This window comes from Leucoraja erinacea, chromosome 25 (assembly GCF_028641065.1).
Source record: "Leucoraja erinacea ecotype New England chromosome 25, Leri_hhj_1, whole genome shotgun sequence".
Taxonomy (NCBI): domain Eukaryota; kingdom Metazoa; phylum Chordata; class Chondrichthyes; order Rajiformes; family Rajidae; genus Leucoraja; species Leucoraja erinaceus.
This window is the reverse complement of record NC_073401.1, coordinates 12,083,536-12,111,479: the sequence shown is the minus strand read 5'-3', so window position 1 is coordinate 12,111,479 and position 27,944 is coordinate 12,083,536. Positions and strand designations below refer to the sequence as shown.

Genomic DNA, 27,944 nt, shown 5'->3' with positions numbered 1-27,944 from the left:
CATGATTTCCTTTTTCCCTTGGATTGCAGGAGGATGGAGGGGGAACCTTATTGAAGTGTTCAAAATCATGAGGGGCATGGATAAAGTGAATGCTCACAGAAGATCTGGAGGTGAGAAAAGACCAGTGCTCCGTGATCCCTGCTGCTCTCCAGTTATCAGGGAACCACCATGTCGGAGCCGACCCTGACCTAGTCTTTTCTTGCCTCTAGTTCTGCCCTGCCAACCCCCTGCACCCATCTACTTTCAGTAGCAATGGGAAATGTGTTGCAATGTCCAACACTAGAGGACATAGCTATAAGGTGAGAGGGCAAAAGTTTAATGGAGTAAGTTTGGTCCACAGAATGGTGGGGACCTGGAACACATTGCCAGGGTGTGGTGGTGCAGGCAGACACTATAATGGTTTTAAAGAAGCGTTTGGATGGGCACATGGAGTGCAGGGAATGGAGGGACATGGATCATGTACAGGTAGATGAGATCAGTTTATCTTGGCATCATGTTCATAGGTGCAGGAGTAGGCCATTCGGCCCTTTGAGCCAGCACCGCTATTCAGTATGATCATGGCTGATCATCTAAAATCAGTACCCCGTTCCTGCTTTTTCCCCATATCCCTTGATTCCTTTAGCCCCAAGGGCCAAATCTAACTCTCTCTTGAGAACATCCAGTGAATTGGCCTCCACTGCCTTCTGTGGCAGAGAATTCAGCATAAACAAAGTGGGCTGAAGGGCATGTTCCTGTGCTGTACTGTTCTATGCTCTAACCCCTTTGGTGAGCTGCTGTACTATTCAATGTCTTGCTGATCCTTTCATGCAGCATCTGGTACAAGATGAAGAATCTGGCGATGTTCGTAATGGCATTTAGATGCTGCAGGTTGCAGGTTGACAAATCCATAGCAGCAACATGCCACCTTTGGCCAGTGGAAGCTTTTGACATTGTACAGGTAACTCTTCACTGACTTGCATTGTGCTTGCCATCATTATTCAGTGACACTAACAGCAACTTAGAGAATGTAGATGGTTTATAAAATAAAGGTACAGAGTACTGGAGTAACTCAGCAGGTCAGGGAAAATCTCTGGGTTACATGGATAGGTGATGATTTGGGTCGGGACACACCCCGAAACATCACCTATTCATGTTCCCCAAAGGTGCTGGCTGACCCGCTGAGTTACTCCACCACTTAGCAACCTGGAGATTTCTGTGTATGTGTGATTTTGCACGTACTCGCTGATGTTGTTGAATATTCGACGTGCCTCTTCCGCTTGTGTTGATAATCTGATTCAAAATTTAGAAACAGGAGGTGAAGTAACATAGAGATAAAATAATTTTCACCAAATCTGCAATTAAATCTTCCACTGTGGGGGAGGTGGGGGGAGAATTTAATGAAAGAGTGTGGATATGAAAGGTCAATTTACAGGGATTAAATAGATTCCTAATTTCGAAAGACTTCAAAAAAAAAACCTCATCAATAACGTGCTAACCTAATTATTTTCAACCTAAGATTTTGCGAAAGGATATTACAAAAATTACTTTTCTAAGGGACATGGTCAACACAGGCAACGCCAGCATTTAGAACGATGTCTTGGTCTGAATGCAGAAAGCAGAGGGGACCACAATAAAAGAGCTTCCAAAACCAGCATAAGAGATCTTAGAACATGTAGCTCCGCACAAGTGCGAGATGCATTTCATTCTAACCCAAGGCACCAGTGGTGCTGAGATCGATTCCTACTCAGGCTCCAGTAAGGCTAAAAGTTTAGTTTAAAGATACAGCATGGAAATAGGCCCTTCGCGTCTAGATGCAGGAAATTGTTTCCCAATGTTGGGCGAGTCCAGAACCAGGGGCCACAGTCTTAGAATAAAGGGGAGGCCATTTAAGACTGAGGTGAGAAAAAACGTTTTCACCCAGAGAGTTGTGAATTTGTGGAAGTCCCTGCCACAGAGGGCAGTGGAGGCCAAATCACTGGATGGATTTAAGAGAGAGTTAGATAGGGGCTAGTGGTGTCAAGGGATATGGGGAGAAGGCAGGCACGGGTTATTGTTTGGGGACGATCAGCCATGATCACAATGAATGGCGGTGCTGGCTCGAAGGGCCAAATGACCTCCTCCTGCACCTATTTTCTATGTTCTATGTTTCTATGAAACTGAAGCACCCAGAGGAAGCCCACGGAGTCACGGGGTAAACATTCAACTCCACACAGACAGCACTCAAGGTTAGGATCGGAAGCTGGTCTCTATAAGGCAGCAGCTCTACCTGTTGCAGCAGATTTTTATATCGTTCAAGAGATTGCTCCCTCTAGCCACTAAGAGACTACATGGCTTTAGGAGAATGCCGTAATACGCATGTGAGCTCTCCGTGAGACTTTCAGAGCTACTTGTAACATAAATCTCCATAACACAGTCTTTTGATGAATAGTTTCTTTATTGTTGAAGATAAACAGTGAGATTTTCATCCGACCTTCTTCTCTGACTCGTACACTTTAAACTTTGTCAAACTCCAGCATATTGCTTTTAATAGTTAGAAAACTCCTCGCGTCTCAGCAAAACTCCACATGGTCGAAGGGTATTCCTTCTGCCATGTACCTCCCAGCTAAATTAAAACTAAGCCTCTGCACAAGAAACCCAGCACCAAACACGCCCCTGACTACGTAATAAATCCCACCCACACAATTATGAGCAGGCTAAAATTTAAAGACAAATGCCATAATTAATGACACACAAAATAAGGCAAATGGCGACTACAGTACCAGCTGCACCACCGCACTGCCCACTGAGCAATCTATTTCCACAATTACTGGATAGATGAAAACAGTCATTGAAAGCTGGTTGACATCTTTAATGAGATATAGATTAATACCTTTTGAGAATTGTGGGAAGCAAGAGAAGAAATTGCTGGGAGATATTTGCGTCATTGACACCCACAGGTGAGATATCATAAGACGGCAGAAAAAGGCTGGGGCTTTTTCTCCTTGGAACATAGAGGCTAAGGAGCAGTGAGCAGTGAGGTCAGTGGCTGGCCATGGAGTGAGGTCACTCTGGCCATGGAGGAGGCCCAGGACAGAAAGGTCGGATTCGGAATGGGAGAGGGAGTTGAAGTGCTGAGCCACCGGGAGATCATGTTGGTTAATGCTGTGTGGTCCATTAGAGAGTCAGAGTGGACAACTATCTGCAGAGCCAAAAGAGATGGGGGAGATATTGAACAGTTTCTTTTCTTCGGTATTCACCAAGGAGAAGGATATTGGATTATGTGAGGTAAGGGAAACAAGTAGAGTAGCTATGGAAACTATGAGGATCAAAGAAGAGGAAGTACTGACTCTTTTGAGAAATATAAAAGTGGATAAGTCTCCAGGTCCGGACAGGATATTCCCTAGGACATTGAGGGAAGTTAGTGTAGAAATAGCAGGGGCTATGGCAGAAATATTTCAAATGTCATTAGAAACGGGAATAGTGCCGGAGGATTGGCGTACTGCGCATGTTGTTCCATTGTTTAAAAAGGGGTCTAAGAGTAAACCTAGCAATTATAGACCTGTTAGTTTGACGTCAGTGGTGGGCAAATTAATGGAAAGAATACTTAGTGATAATATATATAAGCATCTGGATAAACAGGGTCTGATTAGGAACAGTCAACATGGGTTTGTGCCTGGAAGGTCATGTTTAACTAATCTTCTTGAATTTTTTGAAGATGTTACTCGGGAAATTGATGAGAGTAAAGCAGTGGATGTTGTGTATATGGACTTCAGTAAGGCCTTTGACAAGGTTACTCATGGAAGGTTGGTTAAGAAGGTTCAATGGTTGGGTATTAATGGTGGAGTAGCAAGATGGATTCAACAGTGGCTGAATGGGAGATGCCAGAGAGTAATGGTGGATGGTTGTTTGTCAGGTTGGAGGCCAGTGACGAGTGGGGTGCCACAGGGATCTATGTTGGGTCCACTGTTGTTTGTCATGTACATCAATGATCTGGATGATGGTGTGGTAAATTGGATTAGTAAGTATGCAGATGATACTAAGATAGGTGGGGTTGCGGGTAATGAAGTAGAGTTTCAAAGTCTACAGAGAGATTTATGCCAGTTGGAAGAGTGGGCTGAAAGATGGCAGATGGAGTTTAATGCTGATAAGTGTGAGGTGCTACATCTTGGCAGGACAAATCAAAATAGGACGTACATGGTAAATGGTAGGGAATTGAAGAATGTAGGTGAACAGAGGGATCTGGGAATAACTGTGCACAGTTCCCTGAAAGTGGAATCTCATGTAGATAGGGTGGTAAAGAAAGCTTTTGGTGTGCTGGCCTTTATAAATCAGAGCATTGAGTATAGAAGTTGGGATGTAATGTTAAAATTGTACAAGGCATTGGTGAGGCCAATTCTGGAGTATGGTGTACAATTTTGGTCCCCTAATTATAGGAAGGATGTCAACAAAATAGAGAGAGTACAGAGGAGATTTACTAGAATGTTGCCTGGGTTTCAGCAACTAAGTTACAGAGAAAGGTTGAACAAGTTAGGGCTTTATTCTTTGGAGCGCAGAAGGTTAAGGGGGGACTTGATAGAGGTTTTTAAAATGATGAGAGGGATAGACAGAGTTGACGTGGAAAAGCTTTTCCCACTGAGAGTAGGGAAGATTCAAACAAGGGGACATGACATGAGAATTAAGGGACTGAAGTTTAGGGCTAACATGAGGGGGAACTTCTTTACTCAGAGAGTGGTAGCTGTGTGGAATGAGCTTCCAGTGAAGGTGGTGGAGGCAGGTTCGTTTTTATCATTTAAAAATAAATTGGATAGTTATATGGATGGGAAGGGAATGGAGGGTTATGGTCTGAGCGCAGGTATATGGGACTAGGGGAGATTATGTGTTCGGCACGGACTAGAAGGGTCGAGATGGCCTGTTTCCGTGCTGTAATTGTTATATGGTTATATGGTTATAATGCGAACTGTGCGGAAGTGTTGGGCGAAACAATATGAAATAAATGTTCTGTTTCAAAGTTGTGATCCCATCTATACTAGTCCACCTGTGCATGTTTGGCCCATATCCCACAAAATATTTCCAATCCATATACCTGTGCAAATGTCCGAAGCAAGATCCCGACCAGAAACGTCACCTATCCATTTTTTCTAGAGATGCGATTGCTCTAGTTTTAAACTCCCCTACATTGGGAAAGAGACCAAAAGGACCTCTTTTACCTCTTGAATGCAACATCTCCAAGTTTACGGTGGACACGAAGCTGGGAGGCAGTGTTAGCTGCGCTAGGAGGCTGCAAGGTGACTTGGATAGGTTGGGTGAGTGGGCAAATGCATGACAGATGCAGTATAATGTGGATAAATGTGAGGTTATCCACTTTGGTGGCAAAAACAGGAAAGTAGACTATTATCCGAATGGTGGCAGATTAGGAAAAGGAGAGATGCAACGAGAAAGTGGGCATGCAGGTGCAGCAGGCAGTGAAGAAGGCGAATGGTATGTTAGCATTCATAGCAAGAGGATTTGAGTATAGGAGCAGGGAGGTTCTACTGCAGTTGTACAGGGTCTTGGTGAGACCACACCTGGAGTATTGCGTACAGTTTTGGTCTCCTAATCTGAGGAAAGACATTCTTGCCATAGAGGGAGTGCAGAGAAGGTTCACCAGACTGATTCCTGGGATGTCAGGACTTTCATATGAAGAAAGACTGGATAGACTTGGCTTGTACTCGCTAGAATTTAGAAGAGGGGGGAATTTATAGAAACGTACAAAATTGTTAAGGGGTTGGACAGGCTAGATGCAGGAAGATTGTTCCCGATGTTGGGGGAAGTCCAGAACAAGGGGTCACAGTTTAAGGATAAGGAGGAAATCTTTTAGGACCGAGATGAGAAAAACCTTTTTCACACAGAGAGTGGTGAATCTGTGGAATTCTCTGCCACAGAAGGTAGTTGAGGCCAGTTCATTGGCTATATTTAAGAGGGAGTTAGATGTGGCCCTTGTGGCTAAAGGGATCAGGGGGTATGGAGAGAAAGCAGGTACACGATACTGAGTTGGATGATCAGCCATGATCATATTGAATGGCGGTGCAGGCTCGAAGGGCCGAATGGCCTACTCCTGCACCTATTTTCTATGTTTCTATCCTGAGTAGGGGAATTAAGAATCAGAGGACATAAGTTTAAGGTGAGAGGGGAAAGATTTAATAGGAACCCGAGGCGCAGCTTTTTCCACGCGATAGGTATTTGAAACTAGCTGCCAGAGGAGGCAGGTACTTATAACAACATTTAAAAGACTTTTGCACAGGTATATGGATAGGAAAGATTTTGTGGGATATGGGCCAAACATGGACAGGTGGGACTAGTGTAGGTGGGATCACAGACGTGCGCTATTGCAAAACCCCTTTTTCAGGAGGAAGAAGGTATAGGGTGATTTCACGAAAGGTCACTGGAGCGTAGATCCGCACCCACGTGACCGAAAATTTAAACTGGAGTACACTTGGTACTTCCGGTACATGTTAGTGAATGGGAAAACACGCACTTTCACACCCGTTAAAAACATCGAAAACGGACAGTTTTTGAGCTGCAATTTACTGTGCCAGTCGGGGTGACCGTGAGGCACAGCTACCTAAATTTACAGTCCAAAAAAAAGATAGAAACTAAGGTAAATTCAAGAGGGAGCTGAAGGTGCAAAACCAGCGGAAGTGCTTTGCGGACATTTGTCGTGGAGATTTAAAGATCCAAAATATCGGGAATTACCGCGTTTGCTCGCTGCATTTCATCAAACGTAAGGCATTATTGACTTTTTTTTATCTTTATTCATTTGTTATATGAAAAGTTTTAAAAGTGAAAAATCCGTCAGTAAAATTGCAAAATCGCCCATGGTTCTCAGGTGGGTTTTAACATGCAAAATGAAAATGCTTCTGAAGCTACATTTACCATTTAAATAATCGTAAACTATCAATGCGTTTTGAAATACATTTTACTCAGATGCAAGCTAAGGAATGGGATAATTGTCAACTGTTAGTTGGACAAAATTAGGACATTTTATTATTTGCCAAAATCAGGATTGTTGACATCATTCCATGCTGCAGGCTTGTCTGTTATTAGATGATAAATAAATAAATAAATAAATAAATACGTAGTTTGGGTGATTGTGCAGGCTTTAAACGAGAAACATTGAGAAATATATTTTGGTAAATAATAAAATGTCCTAATTTTGTCCAACTAACAGCTGACAATTATCCCATTCCTTAGCTTGCATCTGAGGAAAATTTATTTCAAAACGCATTAGTAGTTTACGATTATTTAAATGGTAAATGTAGCTTCAGAAGCGTTTTCATTTTGCATGTTAAAACCCACCTGAGAACCATGGGCGATTTTGCAATTTTACTGACGGATTTTTCACTTTTAAAACTTTTCATATAACAAATGAATAAAGATGAAAAAAAGTCAATAATGCCTTACTTGGCGTGCAGAAGAGATTGCGTGTTTGTGCTGTGCGTTTCAGCCGCTCTAGTCATATCATCACTATGTTTACGATACAAGGAACTGCAGATGCTGGTTTACATCGAAGATAGACACGAAACACTGGAGTAACTCAGCGGGTCAGACAGCATATGTGGAGAGAAGGAATAGATGACGTTTCGGTAGAGACCCTTCCTCAGACTGAGTCAGGGGAGAGGGAAATGGAGGGAGGTATGAAAAGGTTCAGAACATATCAGAGCCGGCACCGATGACCCAGGAAAGGCGGAGCCTACAATGGTCCATTGTTGGTTGGGGAAAGAGGGTGTACTATCATCTCTGATTTGTCCTGATTGTTTCCCTCTCCCCTGGACTCTCAGACTGTAGAAGGGTCTCGGCCCTAAACGTCACCTGTTCCTTTTCTCCAGAAATGCTGCCTGACCCGCTGAGTTACTCCAGCACTTTTCTTCAATCTTCTATCTTCAATATATAGGGAAGGTAGACACATAATGCCGGAGTAACTCAGTGGGTTCAATATTCAATATATAGTGGTTGCATTCCCGAGGCAGTGTTAGCTGTGGTGAGGAGGATATGTGGACACAAACAGGGGAACTAGCGGGCCGAATAGGGGGGGGGAGACGGAGAGGAAGTGCAAGGGTGGCTTGAAATGAGATAAATCATGGTACAATCTTCTGTTCTGACTATTTTAGCTCCACCCAACAGTTAGTTCTACTGCAGCGGCAGCAGGGCAGGGCAGGGCAGGGCTTCATATAACGTACATCATACAGCTGTTACTCACCGAGTCCACTGCAACGCTGTCGAGGATGGACAACGAGACGAGGGAATGCTCTGCTGGGGACATCGCTTCATCCTACAACCCCCCAGTCATCCTTATAACCTTTGTCCTGGGATTCATTGGGAATTCAATCGCTCTGTGGATCTTCTCTTTCCACGTGAAATCCTGGACACCCAACACAGTGTATTCGCTGAACCTGGCCATCGCGGACACGCTGCTGATCTGCTGCCTGCCCTTTCGAGCCGACTACTTTGTCCGTGGCAAGGACTGGATCTTCGGCGACGTTCCCTGCCGCCTGAAAGTGTTCATGATCTCCTTAAACCGGATCTGCAGCATCATCTTCTTGATGGTCATAGCCATCGACCGCTATTTTAAGGTGGTCCACCCGTTCCATAGACTTAACAAGATATCTCCCAAGTGTGCGGCGAAGCTAGCGGGGGTCCTGTGGGTTGTGGCGGTGGCGATATGTTCTCACTTGCTGCAGGACCGACACGATTTTAAGCACCAAAACGTGACCAACTGTGAACCTTTCAAGATAGATCACGACCTGGGTCCCACGGCTATCTGGACCTACACTATTTTTATTGTCTTCAAAGTTCCTTTTGCCGTTTTCGGTGATTCTTTTCTCCACCACCCGCATCGTCTGGAGGCTAAAGCAGATGAAAGCTGAAATGAGGGCGAATTACACGCGAGCGATGAAGCTTGTGATCGCAGTGTCCACTGTCTTTGTTCTCTGCTTCCTGCCGACCAACGTCGCCGTGGTCGCCGTCTTAATCACCAAGCTACGAAGTGCCACGGACTGCAAGTCCTACATGGTGGCGGTGGACATCTTCCACAATACTTTGTTCATCACTTACTTCAACAGTGTGATGGACCCAGTCATTTACTACTTTTCAAGTTCGGCGTTCAAAGATGCTTTCAAAAAACCTTTTCATTGTCTCAGTTCAAGTCACTCGAGATCAGACCCGGACTTGGAAAAGCATGATGTCAAAATAAAACTGGAAGTGGATTGAATACTGAACAGTAATCCCAGACTGCCCGTCCGCGTCTCATTCTGGGAGATGAAGGAAATGTGTAATATCAGAATAGTCATCGTTTTACAGGCCATTCCGCCCAACCTGCCCACAACAGCCAACATGCCCCATCCACACGAGTCCCACCTGCCTGTATTTGGCACATATCCCTCCAAACCTGTCCTATCCATTTTCTGAAACGTTACCACAGGACCAGCCTCAACTACCTCCTCTGGCAGCTCGTTGCATACACCATATAACCATATAACAATTACAGCACGGAAACAGGCCATCTCGACCCTTCTAGTCCGTGCCGAACACGTATTCTCCCCTAGTCCCATCTACCTGCGCTCAGACCATAACCCTCCATTCCCCATTCCTTTCCCGTCCATATAACTACCCAATTTATTTTTAAATGATAAAAACAAACCTGCCTCCACCACCTTCACTGGAAGCTCATTCCACACAGCCATCACTCTCTGAGTAAAGAAGTTCCCCCTCATGTTACCCCTAAACTTCTGTCCCTTAATTCTCAAGCCATGTCCCCTTGTTTGAATCTTCCCTACTCTCAGTGGGAAAAGCTTATCCACGTCAACTCTGTTTATCCCTCTCATCATTTTAAAAACCTCTATCAAGTCCCCCTTTAACCTTCTGCGCTCCACAGAATAAAGCCCTAACTTGTTCAACCTTTCTCTGTAACTTAGTTGCTGAAACCCAGGCAACATTCTAGTAAATCTCCTCTGTACTCTCTCTATTTTGTTGACGTCCTTCCTATAATTAGGCAACCAAAATTGTACTCAGATTCAGATTCAGATTCAGATTCAATTTTAATTGTCATTGTCAGTGTACAGTACAGAGACAACGAAATGCATTCTGCAGAATTGTACACCTACCACACTCTGCATGAAAATGTTACAACTCAGGTTCCTATTAAATCTTTGCCCCCTCACCTTAAACCTCTGGTTCTCGGTTCCCCTACTCTGGGCGAGAGTGCTTCTACCCAATCTATCCCTTTCATGATTTTGTACCTCTATAAGATCACCCCTCATCCTCCTGTGCACCAAGGAATAGTGTCCTAGCCTGCTCAACCTCTCCCTATAAGCTCAGGAATATGTAAATAAAAACCATAGTGAATAAGTGTACAAACCCTGGAATAATGTTAACCTGAAACTATTATTATTGTGGTAATCTAATCCTAATGAAGATGTGCTAAAATGAACGGCAGTTCGCTTTGTTGAAGGATGGCATTGCAAAAGGATTTCTTCAAAGTCTTTACAGTCACAGTCATACTGTACAGAAACAGGCCCTTTGGCCCAATTTGTCCGTGGCGACCAAGATGCCCCATCTACAGAAGTCTCGCCTGTCTGTTTTTTGGTCCATATCCTTCCAAACCTTTGCTATCCAAGTACTGTCTAAATGTCTTTTAAAGGAAGGATTTTTACTGTGTTTAGAGATTGTGATCACTCATGTAATGTGTAACATTGCCTCTGCTAACTGGACCAGTGCCACCTAAGATGAGTTGATCTCCTCTGTATAATGTGTACTGGGTGTAATGAGAGCTGTGCTCCATTGGAAGTGACTGGTAGAAGAGATGGTAAAGGGTAGGCCTCAAGAAGGTCTCCTGGCATGTGGAGACCACAAGCAGCAGGCCTGGCATGCCCGCAGGGGAACCGGGAACTCGGTCGGAGAGGGAAGGACAGCGAGCAAGGTCCCTGCCTGCCCCTGAAGACTGGGAACAGGAGAGGAGGTTGGATGGGGTCGGTGGCAGATGCTGGACACAATAAGAAGAGCCAGGGGGTACCTTTCGCCCCTTGAGGTCAGCTGCGGGCGGCATCCCCGGGGAACAAGGGCTGAAGAGGGCCGGGCGAGGAGAGGAATGAAAGGTCCTGGGACAACCGGAATGGAGGCGATGCCTGCAATGGGCGCTCTTGCATGGGGCCTCTTGCATATAGACTCAGTCGGCTGCTCTGTACATTCTCTACTAACCGGGGGATTGTGCTTATGTGTGGTGATAGTCTTGCTGAACTGCATATAAAAAAAGTATTTCATTAAACCTTGGTCCACGTGCTAAAAAATAAAGAAACCATTGATAGGTGGCGTTTACATGAGTTACATTGTCATTGCTTTTTGTTTTAAAAGGAAGCGGAATTCATGGAAAACTTGAACAATATACCAGGAAACTGCAAACTGCAAACACATAGGGACAGATTGCCCCCTGTTATCACTGGGGTGAGGTGTGTTCCAAACCGTCTACAATTGGAGATAATTGTAGAAACAAGGAACTGCAAATGCTGGTTTACAGAAAAAGACACAAAGCACTGGAGTAACTCAGTGGGTCAGGCAATGTCTCTGGAGAATGTGGTTTTCCAGGTTCTCCAGAGATGCTGCCTGACCTGCTGAGTTACTCTAGCACCTTGTGTCTTGTTTAGAGATAACTACATGTGAGTAATGTATAAAATGTTGACGGGAACAGTGTTTGACAATTAATATTGTGTAGGAAGGAATGGCAGATGTTGGTTTTCACCGAAGATAGACACAAAATGCTGGAGTAACACAGCGGGTCTGGCAGCATCTCTGGAGAAAAGGAATAGGTGACGTTCCGGGTCAAGACTTTTCTTCAGACTGTATTGGGTCGAGACCCTTCTTCAGACTGCGTTTCGGATCGAGATCAAGTCTCAACCTGAAACGTCACCTTTTCTCCAGAGATGCTGCCCGACCCGCTGTGTTACTCCTGCACTCCCTGTGTCTCTATCTTCTTTGATAAGGAATTGTCAATTGCAGACAAAAAAAAGACTGCAGATGCTGCATTCTTGAGCAAAATAAAAAGTACTGGGAGAACTGAGCAGGTCAGGCAGCATCTGCTGAGGGAATGGACAGATGATGTTTCGGGCCGGGACCCGTATCGCAATCAGAGTCCTGGCACGAAATGTTGCCCATCCATTATGTCCCCAGTTGTTGCCAGATCTGCTGAGTTCCTCCAGCACTTTGTGTTTTGCTCAGGATTTGTTGCTTTTGATGTAACTAGGAAAATGGACAAGGGAGAGCCAGTGGGTGGGTGTACTTGGACTTTCAGAAACCATTTGATAAGGTCACACATTGGAGATTAGTGGGCAAAATTAGGGCACATGTGCGATGCTCCGCTATTCCCTGGGAAACGTCTTTTCATTTTGCACTGTACAACTGTTGCTTGCAAGATGACAACAAAGGTTGATTGGTTGATTGATTGATTAGGTGTAGAGTGCTGATATGGATAGAAAATTGGTTGAAAGACAGGAAACAAAGAGTAGGGATTAATGGGCCCCTTTCAGAATGGCAGACAGTGACTAGTGGGGTACCACATGGCTCGGTGCTGGGACCGCAGCTATTTACAATATACATTAATGATTTAGATGATGGGATTCAAAGTAACATTAGTAAATTTGCAGATGACACAAAACTGGGTGGCAGTGTGAACTGTGAGGAGGATGCTATGAGAATGCAGGGTGACTTGGGCAGGTTGGGCAGATGCATGGCAGATGCAGTTTAATGTGGATAAATGTGAGGTTATCCACTTTGCTAGCAAAAACAGGAAGGCAGATTATTATCTAAATGGTGTCAAGTTGGGTAAAGGGGAAGTACAATGGGATCTGGGGGTCCTTGTTCATCAGTCAATGAAAGTAAGCATGCAGGTACAGCAGGCAGTGAAGAAAGAAAATGGCATGTTGGCCTTCATAACAAGAGGAGTTGAGTATAGGAGCAAAGAGGTTCTTCTGCAGTTGTACAGGGCCCTAGTGAGACCACACCTGGAGTATTGTGTGCAGTTTTGGTCCCCAAATTTGAGGAAGGACATTCTTGCTATCGAGGGTGTGCAGCATAGGTTCACAAGGTTAATTCCCGGGATAGCGGGACTGTCATATGCTGAGAGAATGGAGCGGCTGTGCTTGTATACTCTGGAATTTAGAAGGATGAGCGGGGATCTTATTGAAACATATAAGATTATTAAAGGTTTGGACACTCTAGAGGAAGGAAACATGTTCCCGATGTTGGGGGAGTCCAGAACCAGGGGCCACAGTTTAAGAATAATAATAATAATAATAATAATAAATTTTATTTAATGGGCGCCTTTTAGACATCTCAAGGACACCTTACATAGTAATTGGAATAATCAGGGGATATGGGGAGAAGGCAGGAACGGGGTACTGGTTGGGGATGATCAGCCATGATCACATTGAAGGGCCGAATGGCCTACACCTGCACCTATTGTCCATTGTCTTTGTATTGCAGTTTTATAAACCTCTTTTGGATGATGGGGAGAGGGGTAGGTAAAAGGGTCAGGTACATTAAACCTTGATGTACAGGACAGAGTGATGGAATTGGTGGAGATGGAAGAGTGAGGGTTTATGGAGGGAACCATTTCATATATTGAAATGGGAGGAACAGAGATGGTGGTGGGTTCATGTCAAAAAGTTGTTGGATATGCAGGATGACAATCCAATCCAAGATATGGGAGTGGGAGGATCAAAGCCCAGGGAAAGGATGCGACACACATAGACTCGTCTGGACTCCAGGGAATCAATGGTTGGAAGATCTGGACGAAAGGGTGGGGCTGGGAGAATGGTTGAGACAGAGTTGGATAAACAGAGAGAAGATTTTCTCTGCCAGTGATTCATCAATGCCCTAATACGTTTCAAGAAGTCACACAATATTGACCCCATGATTCATTTAGACTGGATTCTGTGATGTTAGCCAAAGAGTATCTCTCTTGTGATTGGAATTGGTTGTCTTGTTTGTGTCACAAGTCAGAGTCATACAACGTGGGAACAGTTACTCCAGCAGTTTGTGTCTATCTTCGATGTAAACCGGCATCTGCAGTTCCTTCCTACACCTTGGTATGTTTCTCCAGTGCAGATTAACTTTGATTTTGAGCTGTCTGCCGTTACATTGATTGAAAGACACAGCATGGAAACAGGCCCTTTGCCACACCGAGTCCACGCCGACCATCACCCATTCACACTAGTTATCCCACTTTCTCATCCACTCCCCACACACAAGGGGCAATTTACAGAGGGCCAATTAACCTACAAACCCGCAGGGTTTTTGTTTGTGGGAGGAAACTGGAGCACCCGGAGGAAACCCACATGATCACAGGGAGAACATGCAAACTCCACACAGACAGCACCCGAGGTCAGGATCGAATGCCGGGTTTCTGGCACTGTGAGGGAATGGCTCTACCAGCTGCGCCACTGTGTTGCCCTGGTAAGTCAACCACATGGTTTATGACATCTACTACAAGCCTACCAGCTCCCTCAGTTATCTGGATTGTGGGAATGTGCAGCTGGGACAGAGATGCTTTGTGAGATGTAATCCATCAAATTGAGGAATCAAGAACCAGGGGACACAGGTTTAACGTGAAGGGGGAAAGATTGAATCTGAGGGGTAGCTTTTTCACACAAAGCGTGGTGAGTGTATGGAATGAGCAGCCAGTGGAGGTAGTTGAGGCAGGGGCTATTGCAATTTATGAGAAACATTTAGACAGGTACATGGATACGACAGGCTTGGAGGGATGAGGGCCAAATGCGGACAGGTGGGACCAGTGCAGATGGGACATGTTGGTTGCGGTGGGCAAGTTGCTGTTTCCACGCTGCATGACTCTGATTGAAATGGCTGCGTTGTTACTGTGCACAGGATGCCTGCTTCTCTGACATTGATCCATGAGAGAATGTCCTAGATGAATGTGAGGCAAATCACCTTTACTGAGCTTGTGACACTCTGCTAAAGATGATCCATTTAGTAGGTTTCTACCATCACTTCATCCATTCATTTGCAGTTTAGGAGTTGGGACAGAATAGATCGACATGTATTTTTCCCTATCCAGGGCCAGCTATGTATTTGTGATTTGGTTCCAGCTGTCTGCCCACTGAGATTTGGTTTACTTCAATTTCAATCACTTTCTAGCTGGAAACAAAGCTGGAGTTCTATTGGAATATTTTCAAAGAAAGACAAATTTTATGGCTTTTATCTCCTACGTTTTCTGCAAAGTTAATTATTGCTTTAAGTTCCTCCTTCCCTTCTGTCCTAAGACTTCATACTGTAGCTGGGATAAACTGGAAAACAGACAAAGTATTAATTATTTAGAGATGCAGCATGAAAACAAGACCATTTACCGTATCTATTCGCCTCGGAATTTTATGCACCTCAATAAGATCAACCCTCAGCCTCCTGTTCTTCAAAGACTAAAGTCCTAACCTGCCCAACCTCTCCCGATAGCTCAGTCCCCCAATTCCTGGCAACAACCTCGAAAGCTTCTCTACAGACTTTCCAGCTTAATGACATCCTTCCTACAGCAGGGTGACCAGAGTTGTCCAAACACTGCCTCACCGACATCTCCCGTCAGTGTTCCACTTGGGTTACAACACTGCCATCTACCTAGGATGTGGATTAGTGCGCTGTCTGATGTGTGCTTATTGCTAAAAAGGACTGGGTTAATAATCAGGGTTAAAGCTCAGGTTTTAGGGATCAAGGCTCAGGATTCAGTGTCAGGGATGGCTTATTGTAATGGACCAGTGTAGCTGAGGAATGGCCAAAAACCTCTACTCTAAACCTTAAACTTTTCCTTTCAAAACCCCTCGGTATGAGAGTGTCCAAAAGGACTGTGTCCTTTTATGTAGCAATGGTTGGTTTCCCTGCCATAGGATTGAAAAGCAAACATTTCACAGACTTACAAGAGTCATAGATCATACAGTGTGGGAACAGGCCCTTCAGCCCAACTTGCCCATGCCAACCAACATGCCCCATCTACACTAGTCCCACCTGCCAACATTTGGCCCACATCCCTCTAAACCTCTCGTATCCATGTACCTGTCTAAATGTTGTTTAAATGTTGTGATAGTACTTGCCTCAACTATCTCCTTTGGCATCTCGTTACATGTACCTACCACCATTTGTGTAAAAAAGTTGCTCCTCATGTTCCCATTAAAACTTTCCCTCCCTCACCTTAAACACATGTCCTATGTGGATTAATTAATTGGCTTTCCTACACAAACACATAAAGTGGCACCGTTGACACCAGTCAAGGCAAGTAGAGCAGATATGCCAGAGAAATGGAAGAGTTGCATTGTGATCAATATTGAGATTAATTGATTGATTGATAGATATACCAGGGAAACAGGCCCTTCAGCCCACCGAGTCCACATGGACCATTGATCACCCGTTAATACTAGTTCAATGTTGTCCTGTTTCTCATCCACCCCTTACACACTTAGGGCAATTTAGAGAGACCAATGATCCTACAGACCCACACATCTTTGGGATGACTATTATTTTTAAACTCCTTCTGTTTACAGAGCAACATTTCAAATACCCTTCTGTCAGGATGGAGTTTGAACTCGAGCTTACATCTTTCAAAGTTTCTGTATTAAAAATCTAGTCATTTATACTCAACATCAGTATCCACAAGGTTAGATTTACATGGAGGTCAAAAGGTGCAAAAATAATGTTTGTGATTACTCGATCTTTTAGTTTAAAGATACAGAATGGAAACAGACCCTTTGACCCACCGAATCCACACCAACCATCGATCTTCCGTTCACCCTTGTTCTATGTTACCCCACTTTGGCATCCACTTCCTAGGTGGTAATTTACAGAGAGCTATTTAATCTACAAACCTGAACGTCTTTGGGATGTGGGAGGAAACTGGAGCACCCAGAGGAAACCCATGGAGAACATGCAAACTCCACATAGACAGTACCCGAGGTCAGGATCGAACCCAGGTCCCTGGGGCTGTGAGGCAGCAACACTACCCACTGCATCCCTGCCCCATGACATGGATGTTCCATGTCAAGTGACACTGATCTCCAAAGACTAGTTTAAGAGGAACCACGATACATTACATTGATGGGTGGGTTCAATGGAAGTTCTGAACTGTTTAAGATGTGAAAAGTGGAGCTGGATGAGTTTATAAATTTGTAAAAAGTGACGAGACAGAAAATATTTGTCATCAGAAATTGAAAATCTGGATGTGAAAGAGGATGTGGAGGGAGCGTAATAAAGAGGGGGCATCCACTTTCTGAGCAGAATAAGGAACTAATCGAGACATATCACATATAATATCAAATTTCCAAATAAGGAACAAATAAGGAAATCCTTGCACCCTCTGACTCCGCATCTTCCACTTGGAGACACAGATGCGAAACGTTGCTCATTAATTTCCTTCCCCAGATGCTGCCTGACCCGCTGGATTTCTCCAGCACTGTAAAAAAAGACACAAAGTGTTGGTGTATCTTTGCCTTGTTTTGTAAACCAGCATCTACAGTTCCTTGTTTCCACTTTCTCCAGCACTGCGTTTTGTGCTCACACTTCCTCTTAGGGCGACACAGTGGCATAGCATTAGAGTTGCTGCCTTACAGCGCCAGAGACCCGGTTTCGATCCTGGCTACGGGTGCTGTCTGTACAGAGATTGTACTTTCTCCCCATGACCACATGGGTTTTCTCCGGGTGCTCTGGTCTCTTCCCACATTCCAAAGATGTGCAGGTTTATAGGTTAATTGGCTTCTGTAAAATGGTAAATGATCCCTAGTGTGTAGGATAGTGTTGGTGTACGGAGTGATTGCTGGGTTATGTAGACTCGATGGGCAGAAGGGACTGTACCACATTGTACCTCTCTGTCTTTTATCTGAAAAATAAAAGGCAATAGAACATAATTATTCTAAGCTAAATTTATAAATGGAATCCTGCCAATTGTGTATGAAATATCTCCTCTCCTGTGTATCCCTGCAGTCACAGCCTTCCATGTGACATCTCCTGTCCCAATGCTTCCATATAAAACATAGAACAGCAGCAAGGGAACAGGTCCTTTGGCCTTCAATGTTTGTGCCGAACATGATGCCAGGTTAAACTAATCTGATCTACCTACACATGATCCATATCCCACCATTCCCTGCATATCCATGTGCCTATCTAAAAGTCTCTGAAGCATCACTGTCATATCTGCCTCCACCATCACCCATGGCAGCATGTTCCAGGCACCCAACACCCTCTGTGCCCCGCACATCTTCTTTAAACTTTGACCTTCTCAACGTAAAGCTATGCCTCTGGGAAAAAGGTTCAGACTGTCTACCCTATCTGTACCTGCCATAGGTTTAGGTCTTGTCTCAACCACCAGTGTCCCAGATAAACCAATTCAGGTTTGTCCATTCTCTCTCTGCAGCTAATACCACCTAATCCAGGTGTCATTTTGGTATATAAACATTTCTCTCTCCTATCAATTCATCGCTATTTGCTGACACAACACTGACCATCTCAGTTTTTTCCCCCCATTGTGCTTACTTCCTCTAACCTAACCACCATCTGAATTGTATGTAATTCCACCATAGAGCGGTGGCACAGTGGCACAGCGGTAGAGTTGCTGCCTTACAGTGCCAGAGACCTGGTGTTCGATGCTGACTACAGGTGCTGCCTGTGTGGAGTTTGCACATTCTCCCGATGACAGGTGGGTTTTGTCCCGGTGCTCTGGTTTCCTCCCAACATTACAAAGACATGCGGGTTTGTAGGTTAATTGGCTCCTGTAAATTGTCGCTTGTGTGTAGGACAGGACTTATGGGTTCTGGGAGATCCCTGGACGGCACGCACTCAGTGGGCTGAACAGCCTGTTTCCACGCTGTATCTCAAAAACAAAAACTAAAATGTGCTGATGGTAGCAGTGGTGCAGTGGTTGAACAAAATAATATCTCCCTCACAGATACAGGATGTTTACAGGACACCTCCTTCTATTTCTGACCAACACCAAGTATCAGCCTGAAATTAACCCAGATGTCATTGACATCATTTCCTCAGAACTCTTTCTTTTGAATGAATGAATGATGAGTTTATCTCGGTCATACATTAAAAAGAACAAAACTTTACAATCTGTGTGAATATGAACCAACACTGTATCCATTTAACACAACGTTCACATAATCAATGACCCAAAACGGAATAGGCTGAAGCCACAAAGCTTATTTTTGCCTATCCTATACAATCCATAAATAAACCCAGAATATCAACAGTACAAAGGAGAGAAGAAAAAAAAAATAATCTAAAGTAATCCTTACTTATTTTACATTTTAATCATTTTACTTTATAATCCTTCATTATTTTACATTTTAAGGCTTTTTTGAAACTCAACAGAGAGCTACAACGTTTCAACTCATCACTAAGCCTGTAAAAAAACAATATAAAGTGCTGGGAGTAACTCAGCAGGTCAGGCAGCAACTTGGGAGAACATGGATCAGTGACGCTTTAGGTCACGACCATTTCTCCCCCACATTTCTTTACCCTTCCCCCTCCCTATGCCCCAACTGGTCTCACACCTTTTCCTCCCCTCCTCCATCTCTTTTTTCATCCCTGGCCTTTGTCGAACTATCTTCCCACAAACATCCCCACTCGCCTGTGGCACCTCCTCTCTCCCCCAGCGTTCACCGCCCCCCCCCCCCTCCCCCCCCCCCCCCCATCCAATAAACCAAGAAACCCCCCCATTATAGTTTTCTCCAGCTCCTGCATCATCTGGAAGTTAAGGCAGATGGAGACTGAGATCAGGCGTAAATATAAACGCACCGTGCAGCTTGTGATAGCTGTGGTCGTGGTCTTTGTTATTTGTTTCTTGCCCACCAATATTGCCGTGGTCGCCGTTTTAGTTACAAAGCAAAATTCCACAGACTGCACAAAATACATCGCCGCTGTTAATATCTTCTACAACACGTTGTTCGTGACATACCTGAACAGTGTGATCAACCCAGTGATTTACTATTTTTCAAATTCAGCATTCAAGGATGCGTTGAGGAAAGCTCTCGTTCATCTAAATTTAAGGTCTTGCAAATCAGCTACGAGTCAAGATAATGAACAAGGGGAATCCCAAGGACAGACATTGGATCAACAAACGGCCTCTGTAACCCCCCTCTGATCACTTGCAGGCAGCCCGGACTGAGTCAGAAGTCTATCATTGGGTAATTAAAGCCTAACGTGTAAAACCATGACATTGTACAAGTTTTTAAATGTTGTCAACCCTTAAGTCTAGGTTAATGAGCAACTTCGGAAATAAACTTATAAACACAGGATAACTTAGTGTAATTTAATTTTAGTTTAGTTTATTGTCACGTGTACCAAGGTGTAGTGAAAATCTTTTTAGTTGCGTGCTATCCAGTCAGTGGAAACACTATACATGATTACAATCAAGTGCCCAGATACAGGATAAAGGGAATAGGGGGGTTGCACGTAAGGCCACAGGGTCATAGGGCTTGACGCACGTAGCCGCTCAATCTATCTGGAGGACATCCGTAACTTCCAGTATATGTGATTAATGCAAGAAACGCGTACTTTCCTACCTGTTAAAAACCGCCAAAATGTTGAATTTTTGCACTGTAATAAATTGTGGAAGTCGGGGTAAGTGTGAGAGACATGTCCCCAACTTCAAAATTCCAAACGTGAAGAGAAATGAAGGTAAAGAGAAGCGAGAGCTGATGGGACAACAACAGCTAAAGTGCTTGGCGAACATTGGCCGTGCCGATATCGGAATTGAAAATATTGGCGATTATCGTGTTTGCTCACTGCATTTCATCAACAGTAAGGTATTATTTGTGTTTTTTCTTGATTCCTTTGGTATCTAAAAAGTCTCAGAAGTGATAAATCTGGCTGTAAATTTTGCTTCAAAGACGTTTTCTTTTGGTATGTAAAAACCCACTTGAGAACTATGGGCGATTTAAAAATTTTACAGCCAGATTTATCACTTCTGAAACTACCTGCAGTTCATCGCGTGTACTCCACTTGGAGTAGCGTAGCAACAGTACGGGTCATGGGTCGTGACCCGACTGCCGTGAAACCTCCCTATAACGTTTAGTGCAAGATAAAGTCCAGTTACATCCGATTAAAGATAGTTTGAGAGTCTGTAATGAGATTGATGGTAGGTCAGGACCACTCTCTAGTTGGTCATAGGATGAACTTATCAACATAAATTACACTTTATTTCAATATGTGCTCATTAAGTTCTCTTTACTTTATAAAAAGGAAGGGATTCTAGTAAATTTAGAGGAAATGGTAGGTCACAAATGTAAACTTCCCCACTTTCAATAGAAGTGCAGCACTTCCTCTATAACTTGAGCCGAGGAGTCTTGTAACCAAAGCAATCCAGTGCAGCTGTCGAATATTTGTATACGTGTGAGCCCACACCTCCTTCCTGCACCTTCACCCTTACTCTTTCTCCTCTCTCCACCCTCCCCACCCTCTACAATGTCTGAAGAGGGGTCCCAAACCAAAATGTCACCTATCCACATTCTCCAGCTGCCAGACCTACTTAGTTGCGCCTTTTTTTGTAAACTAGCATCTGCAGTTCCTTGTTTCTCTATCCAGCCACCTTGCTCGCCCTGGGACCTTATGTGATCCAACCTTTCAGTGCAGCCTACTATGTGGAAATTTACCAATGCCTTGTTGAAGTTCATATAGACAACATCTATGGCTTTGCCCTCATCAATGTTTTGGTTACTTCTTCAAAAAAACTCAATCAAGTTTGTAAGACACGATCTCCTACATACAAAACCATGCTGACCATCCCTATTCGGTGCCCAGGTGTAACCAAATGCATAAGCATCTTATCCCTCAGAGTATTCTACAGTAGCTGCTTACCACAGATGTTAGACTCAGTGGCCTATAGTTCTCAAGCTTGTCCTTCCATCCCTTCTTAAATATAGGCACAACATTAGTCACCATCCAGTCTTCCGGCACCTCACCCATGTGTAATGATGATTCATGTATTTCAGCCAGGGAGCCTGCTGTTCCTTAACTTCCCACAGTGTCTTCAGAAATATCTGATCAGGCCCGGGAGATTTATCTACCTATATATATTTTAGGACCTTCAGCACCTCCTCAACCATAATTCGGCCCGTCATCAAGCCAAGTCCCAATTCCCCAGTCTTCATGTCTTTCGCTACAGTAAAATTCGAGGAGAAATACTTTGAGGATAGACACAAAATGCTGGAGTAAGCGGGACAGGCAGCAACTGGAGAGGAAAGTGTGACGTTTCGGGTCAAGACCTCTCTTCAGTCCTCGAGTCTGAAAAAGGGTCTCGGCCCAAAAGGTCACCCATTCTTCTCCAGATATGCTGCCTGTCCCGCTGAGTTACTCCAGCATTTTGTGTCTATCTTTGGTTTAAACCAGCATCTGCAGTTCCTTCCTACATATTGAGGACCTTGTCCACCTGCTGTGGCTCTACATGAAGATGTGGTGTCATGGAGCCGTGTTCTCTCTCTAGTTACCCGCTTTCCCTTAGTGTACTTACAAAACCTCTTTGGATTTTCCGTAACATTATCTGCCAGAGCCATCTCCTGCCCTGTTTTGGCCCTCCTGATTTCCTTCATAAGTATGCTCCAAAGTTCATGAAACTCTTTCAGGGATACACATGATCACAACTGCCTACACCTGCCCTGTGCCTCCTTCTTTCCTGATTGAACTTCATGAGTTCTTCAATTGAAACTTCTTGACCAGAGCCTCAATCTTTCCCGTCATCCAAACTTCCTTACTCCTACCCGCCTTGCCCTTCACTCTAACAGGGACGAGCATGCCCTGAACTTTTGTCATCACACTTCTAAATGCATCCCACTTTCCAGACCTTCCTTTATCAGCAAACAACGTACTCCAATTAACTTGGGCAAGTTCCTGTTGAGTACCATCAAACTTGGCCTTACCACAATTCAGAGTTTTAACTCGTGAGCCCACCCTGTCTTTATCCATTGCTATTTTAAAGTTAATAGAACAATGGTTGTTAGTCCCAAAAGGTCCACCCGCTGTCACTAGCCATTCCCAATTTCCTAATAGATCAAGCCTTGCCCTTTCCCTTGTAGGGCCTTCTACACATTTCCTGAGGAAACTTCCATGAACAAATTTAGAAACATAGAAACATAGAAAATAGGTGCAGGAGAAGGCCATTCGGCCCTTCGTTGCAGGAATAGGCCATCCAGCCATTCAACATGATAATGGCGGATCATCCAAAATCAGTACCCCATTCCTGGTTTTTTTCCCATATCCCTTGATTCCTTTAGCCCCAAGAGCTAAATCTAACTCTCTTGAAAATATCCAGTGAATTGGCCTCCACTGTCATCTGTGGAAGAGAATTCCACAGATCCACAACTCTCTGGGTGACAAATTCTACCCGGACAAAGTCCTCAGCACCATGACAGCCCAAGTCTATAATGAGAAAGTTAAAATCCCCAACTATGACAACGTCATTAGCCTTGCAACTGCCTGCAATCTTCCTGTCCACTTGCTCTTCTAGTTCCCATTGACGATTTGGGGGCCTGTAAAGTACTATTTGTTGGTGTATTTTACTCCACCCACCAGCTGTGATGATGAAGTTGAAGTAAGTTCTGCTTTCATCTCTGGAGCACAGTGAGTGCGTGTAAAGTCATGGAGAACGCGAACCAGGCATGTCCTGCAAGTGCAGATGCCAACTTTAACTACAACCCACCAGTAATTCTTATCACATTCATCCTAGGATTGGCTGGAAATGTAACTGCCTTGTGGATCTTCTGCTTTCACGTGAAGTCCCGGAGACCAAACGTTGTGTATTCGCTAAACCTGATGATCGCTGACACTCTGTTGATGTGCTGCCTACCTTTTCGAGCCCATTATTTTATCAAAGGGAAGGACTGGATCTTCGGTGATGTGCTCTGTCGCCTAGACATCTTCATGATCTCCCTAAACCGGGTTAGCAGCGTCATCTTCCTGATGGCCATAGCCGTCGATCGCTACTTTAAGGTGGTCCGCCCGTTTCACAAAGCCAACAAGATATCTCCAAGGTGTGCGGCGATGTTAGCAGGAGCCCTGTGGGTCGTGGCAGTGGGGATTTGTTTATACTTGTTGGTAGAGCCACACGACTTCCATCAAATTAACATCGCCAGGACCTACTGTGAACCATTCAACATAACCAACCCTCACGGGGCCACCGCAATTTGGACGGACACTGTGTTTATATTCTTTACGTTCATTTTACCGGTCTCCGTTTTAGTTTTCTCCAGCTCCTGCATCATCTGGAAGTTAAGGCAGATGGAGACTGAGATGAGGCGTAAATATAAGCGCACCGTGCAGCTTGTGATAGCTGTGGTCGTGGTCTTTGTTATTTGTTTCTTGCCCACCAACATTGCCGTGGTCGCCGTTTTAGTTACAAAGCAAAAACCCACAGACTGCAACAAATACATCACCGCTGTTAATATCTTCTACAACACGTTGTTCGTGACATACCTGAACAGTGTGATCGACCCAGTGATTTACTATTTTTCAAATTCAGCATTCAAGGATGCGTTGAAGAAAGCTCTCATTCATCTAAATTTAAGGTCTTGCAAATCAGCTACGAGTCAAGATAATGAACAAGGGGAATCCCAAGGACAGACATTGGATCAACAAACGACCTCTGTAACCCCCCTCTGATCACTTGAGTCAGAAGTCTATCATTGGGTAATTAAAGCCTAGCGCGTAAAACCATGAAATTGTACACGTTTTTAAATGTTGTCAACCCTGAAGTCTAGCTTAATGAGCAACTTCTGAAATAAACTTATAAACACAAGACAACTTAATTTAATTTAATTTTAGTTTAGTTTATTGTCACGTGTACCGAGGTGTAGTGAAAATCTTTTTAGTTGCGTGCTATCCAGTCAGTGGAAATACTAAACATGATTACAATCAAGTGCACAGATACAGGATAAAGGGAATAACGTTTAGTGCAAGATAAAGGCCAGGATAAAGTCCAGTTAAGTCCGATTAAAGTTAGTTTGAGAGTCTGTAATGAGATAGATGGTAGGGTCAGGACCATTCTCTAGTTGGTCATAGGATTAACCTATCTACATAAATTACACTTTATTTCAATATGTGCTCATTAGGTTCTCTTTACTTTATATAAAGGAAGGGATTCTAGTAAATTTAGCGGAAATGATAGGTCACAAATGTAAAATTCACCTCTTTCAATGGAAGTGCAGCACTTCCTCTATAACTTTAGCCGAGGAGTCTTGTAAACAAAGCAATCCAGTGTAGCTGTCGTATACATATATATGTGTATGCCCGCACCTCCTTCCTCCACCTTCACCCTTCCTCTTTCTCCTCTCCCTCCTCCCCCCCCCCCCCCCCCCCCCCCCCCCTCCTCCACCTCCATACACACGCAACTTTCCATCACAAACCTGGCTGCAGTGGAAAATTCCCAGGTTTTCGACCTAAGACCTGTTCACAAGAATCTGTTTTGACCTCGTCTTAGCAAATGCAGCCCTACCTGCTGACTTGGAGTGGGTAACATAGAACTAGTGTGAACGGTTCGGGTGATTATTGGTGGTGTGGAAAATTAGAAACATTTAGAAAATTCCATAAAGCAGATCGAGAGCATCTTTTTCCCCATTGGTTTTAGCGATGTGACGCTGTGTTAAGGTGATCCATCCTTTCCACAAAGTAAACAACATATCTTACAAAGTGAGCAGGAAAGATAACAAATGTCCCGTGCACTGTGACAACGACATTTACATTGCATTTGTTGAAAGAAAGATATGGCTTCAAGCAAACCACATCATGACAAACAGTGAACCTTTTAACATAAACAATCCTCTAAGACCCACAATCATTTGATTGGAAGATAGACACAAAAAGCTGGAGTAACTCAGCGGGTCAGACAGCATCTCTGGAGATAAAGAATATATGATGTTTCGGGTCGAGACCCTTCTCTCCAGAGCTGCTGTCTTGACCTGCTGAGTTACTTGAGCTTTTTGTGTCTATCTCTAGTTTAAATCAACATCTACAGTTCCTTCCTACACATCATTTGAATGGACACTGCTTTTATAGTGTTATTATAAAAACTATTTTTAAACAGGTTAAGTTATTTAGTCTGCACTCCTGCATCATTTCGAAGTTAAGACCGATCAACAGCAATATGAAGGGTAAATATAAACGACCAGTGAAGCTGGTGACAACAAAGGCAGTAGTTTTTATCCTTTGTTCATTGCCTGCCAATATTGCTGCAGTCACAGTCGTAGTCACAAAGTGTCACAGACTGTAAGTCAGAGTGAAACACAAAGTGCGGGACTAACTCACGGGGTTAGGCAGCGTCTGTGGAGGGAATGGGCGAGGAACGTTTCGGGTCGGGACTCTTCCTCAGACTCATTGTACCAGATGGGAGAAAGCTGTAAAAGAGGGATGGGGCTGGACACAGCCTGACAACAGGTGGGTGGATACAGTTCAGGAGTTTTTGATTGGGAGATGGGTGGAATAGATGTCAAAGGCTAGAGGTGAAAATGAGGCAAAAGGGAGATAAGGAGAGGAGAGGGGGAGTGAAATATGAAGCTGGAGGGAGGGATGTGGGTGCAAAGGAACAGAGGAGGGGGAAAAGGGGGAAAAGGGGGTTAAACTTGGGGGGAGATGATGACGGAGGAAAGGAGTAGGGTGGTGGGGAGTGATGAGATGGTGGGACGGATTAGGGGAACTGGGAGTGTGGGTGGGGGGGGATTACTTGAAATTGGAGAAAGATGGTGGGAGAAGATGGATGCTATGAGACGTTCCTCCTGGGGTGGGTGGTGGAGTAGGCCCAGGGGGTCAGGGGGGGGAGTTTATAATGGTTCACAAATGGGAGAATTCAATGTTCATACCTTTGGGTGTTTGCGAAATATCCTACTCTACGCTGTATTAATACATTGGTTTTTCCTCTTTGATATTTTTTTCTTTTGATTTTTATTTTTCTTTGACAATTTTTTTTTCTATTTTTTGCTATACGTAACATTTCATTTTGAGACTAATAATTATTTCAATAATGGATTATAACTATTGTTTTCCCCCCACCCCCAACCCCCCCCCCCCCCCCCCCCCCCACCCCCCCCCCCCTCCCCCCCCCCCCCGCCGCCCACCCCCCCCCCCCCCCCCCCCCCCCCCCCCCCCCCCCCCCCCCCATAAATTGTTTTTTATTGAAATTGAAACTTTTCTTTTAAGGAACGTACGGAGCTAGTAATATATTTTTTTTACCAAAGGCTAGGGAAGTCCTTAGATGTTTAGCCACATTAGGGTGGTTATCACTAACTGCACTAACCATAGTTGTAGTTTGCTTCTTTTTCTACTCTTTACACTTTACGAACACAACATTTTAAAATCTTTTCTATCTTATATTATATTATATTTTGTATTTGGAATGGAATTATATATTTTATTTAAGGAGAATGGAAAACCGACAAGACCTAAAATTCATCTACCTGATGTTCGGGTATAAGGTAGGGTTTAGTGTGCTGAGCCATCTGCTCTATCGTAGACCACTCTAATCACAAGATGCAAGACGTTAATTGGAAAATTGGGGGTGAAGGAATTAAATTCTGTAGCTGGAATGTTAAGGGAATTAATGAACCAATCAAGCGAAGTAAAGTATTAGTTCATTTAAAATCACTTAAAGCAGATATAATATTTCTCCAGGAAACACATCTTAAAAAGGAAGCACAACATAGATTGAAAGCAAAATGGATTGCTAAAGCGTACCACTCTTCATTTTCACATAAATTTAGAGGTTTGCAATATTAATCCATAAAGGTTTAAACATATATCAACGATAGAAGATATCGAAAGCAGATATATTGTATTCGTAGGGGAGTTATACTCAAAAAAAGTGACTTTCCTTAATTTGTATGGACCAAATTTTGATAGCCCCCTGTTTTTTAAGAGAATACTCAACATTATCCCAGAATGCACACAACATAATTTAATAATCAGTGGAGACTTAAATTGTACAC

At 43.9% G+C, this 27,944-nt stretch overlaps 2 protein-coding genes across 2 annotated transcripts; both read left to right on the top strand.

Annotated features, from left to right (window-relative positions):
- Positions 1 to 7,597: 7,597 nt before the first annotated feature.
- Positions 7,598 to 10,369, top strand: LOC129709378 (hydroxycarboxylic acid receptor 2-like). Its single transcript, XM_055655688.1, has one exon. It carries the CDS (start codon positions 8,220 to 8,222, stop codon positions 8,859 to 8,861), a length of 642 nt encoding a protein of 213 aa, XP_055511663.1. The 5' UTR covers positions 7,598 to 8,219; the 3' UTR covers positions 8,862 to 10,369.
- A 13,107-nt stretch (positions 10,370 to 23,476) lies between these two features.
- LOC129709279 (hydroxycarboxylic acid receptor 2-like) lies at positions 23,477 to 24,742 on the top strand. The gene has a single exon (XM_055655546.1). The coding sequence runs from the start codon at positions 23,611 to 23,613 to the stop codon at positions 24,628 to 24,630; it is 1,020 nt and encodes a 339-aa protein (XP_055511521.1). The 5' UTR covers positions 23,477 to 23,610; the 3' UTR covers positions 24,631 to 24,742.
- The last annotated feature ends 3,202 nt before the right edge of the window (positions 24,743 to 27,944 follow it).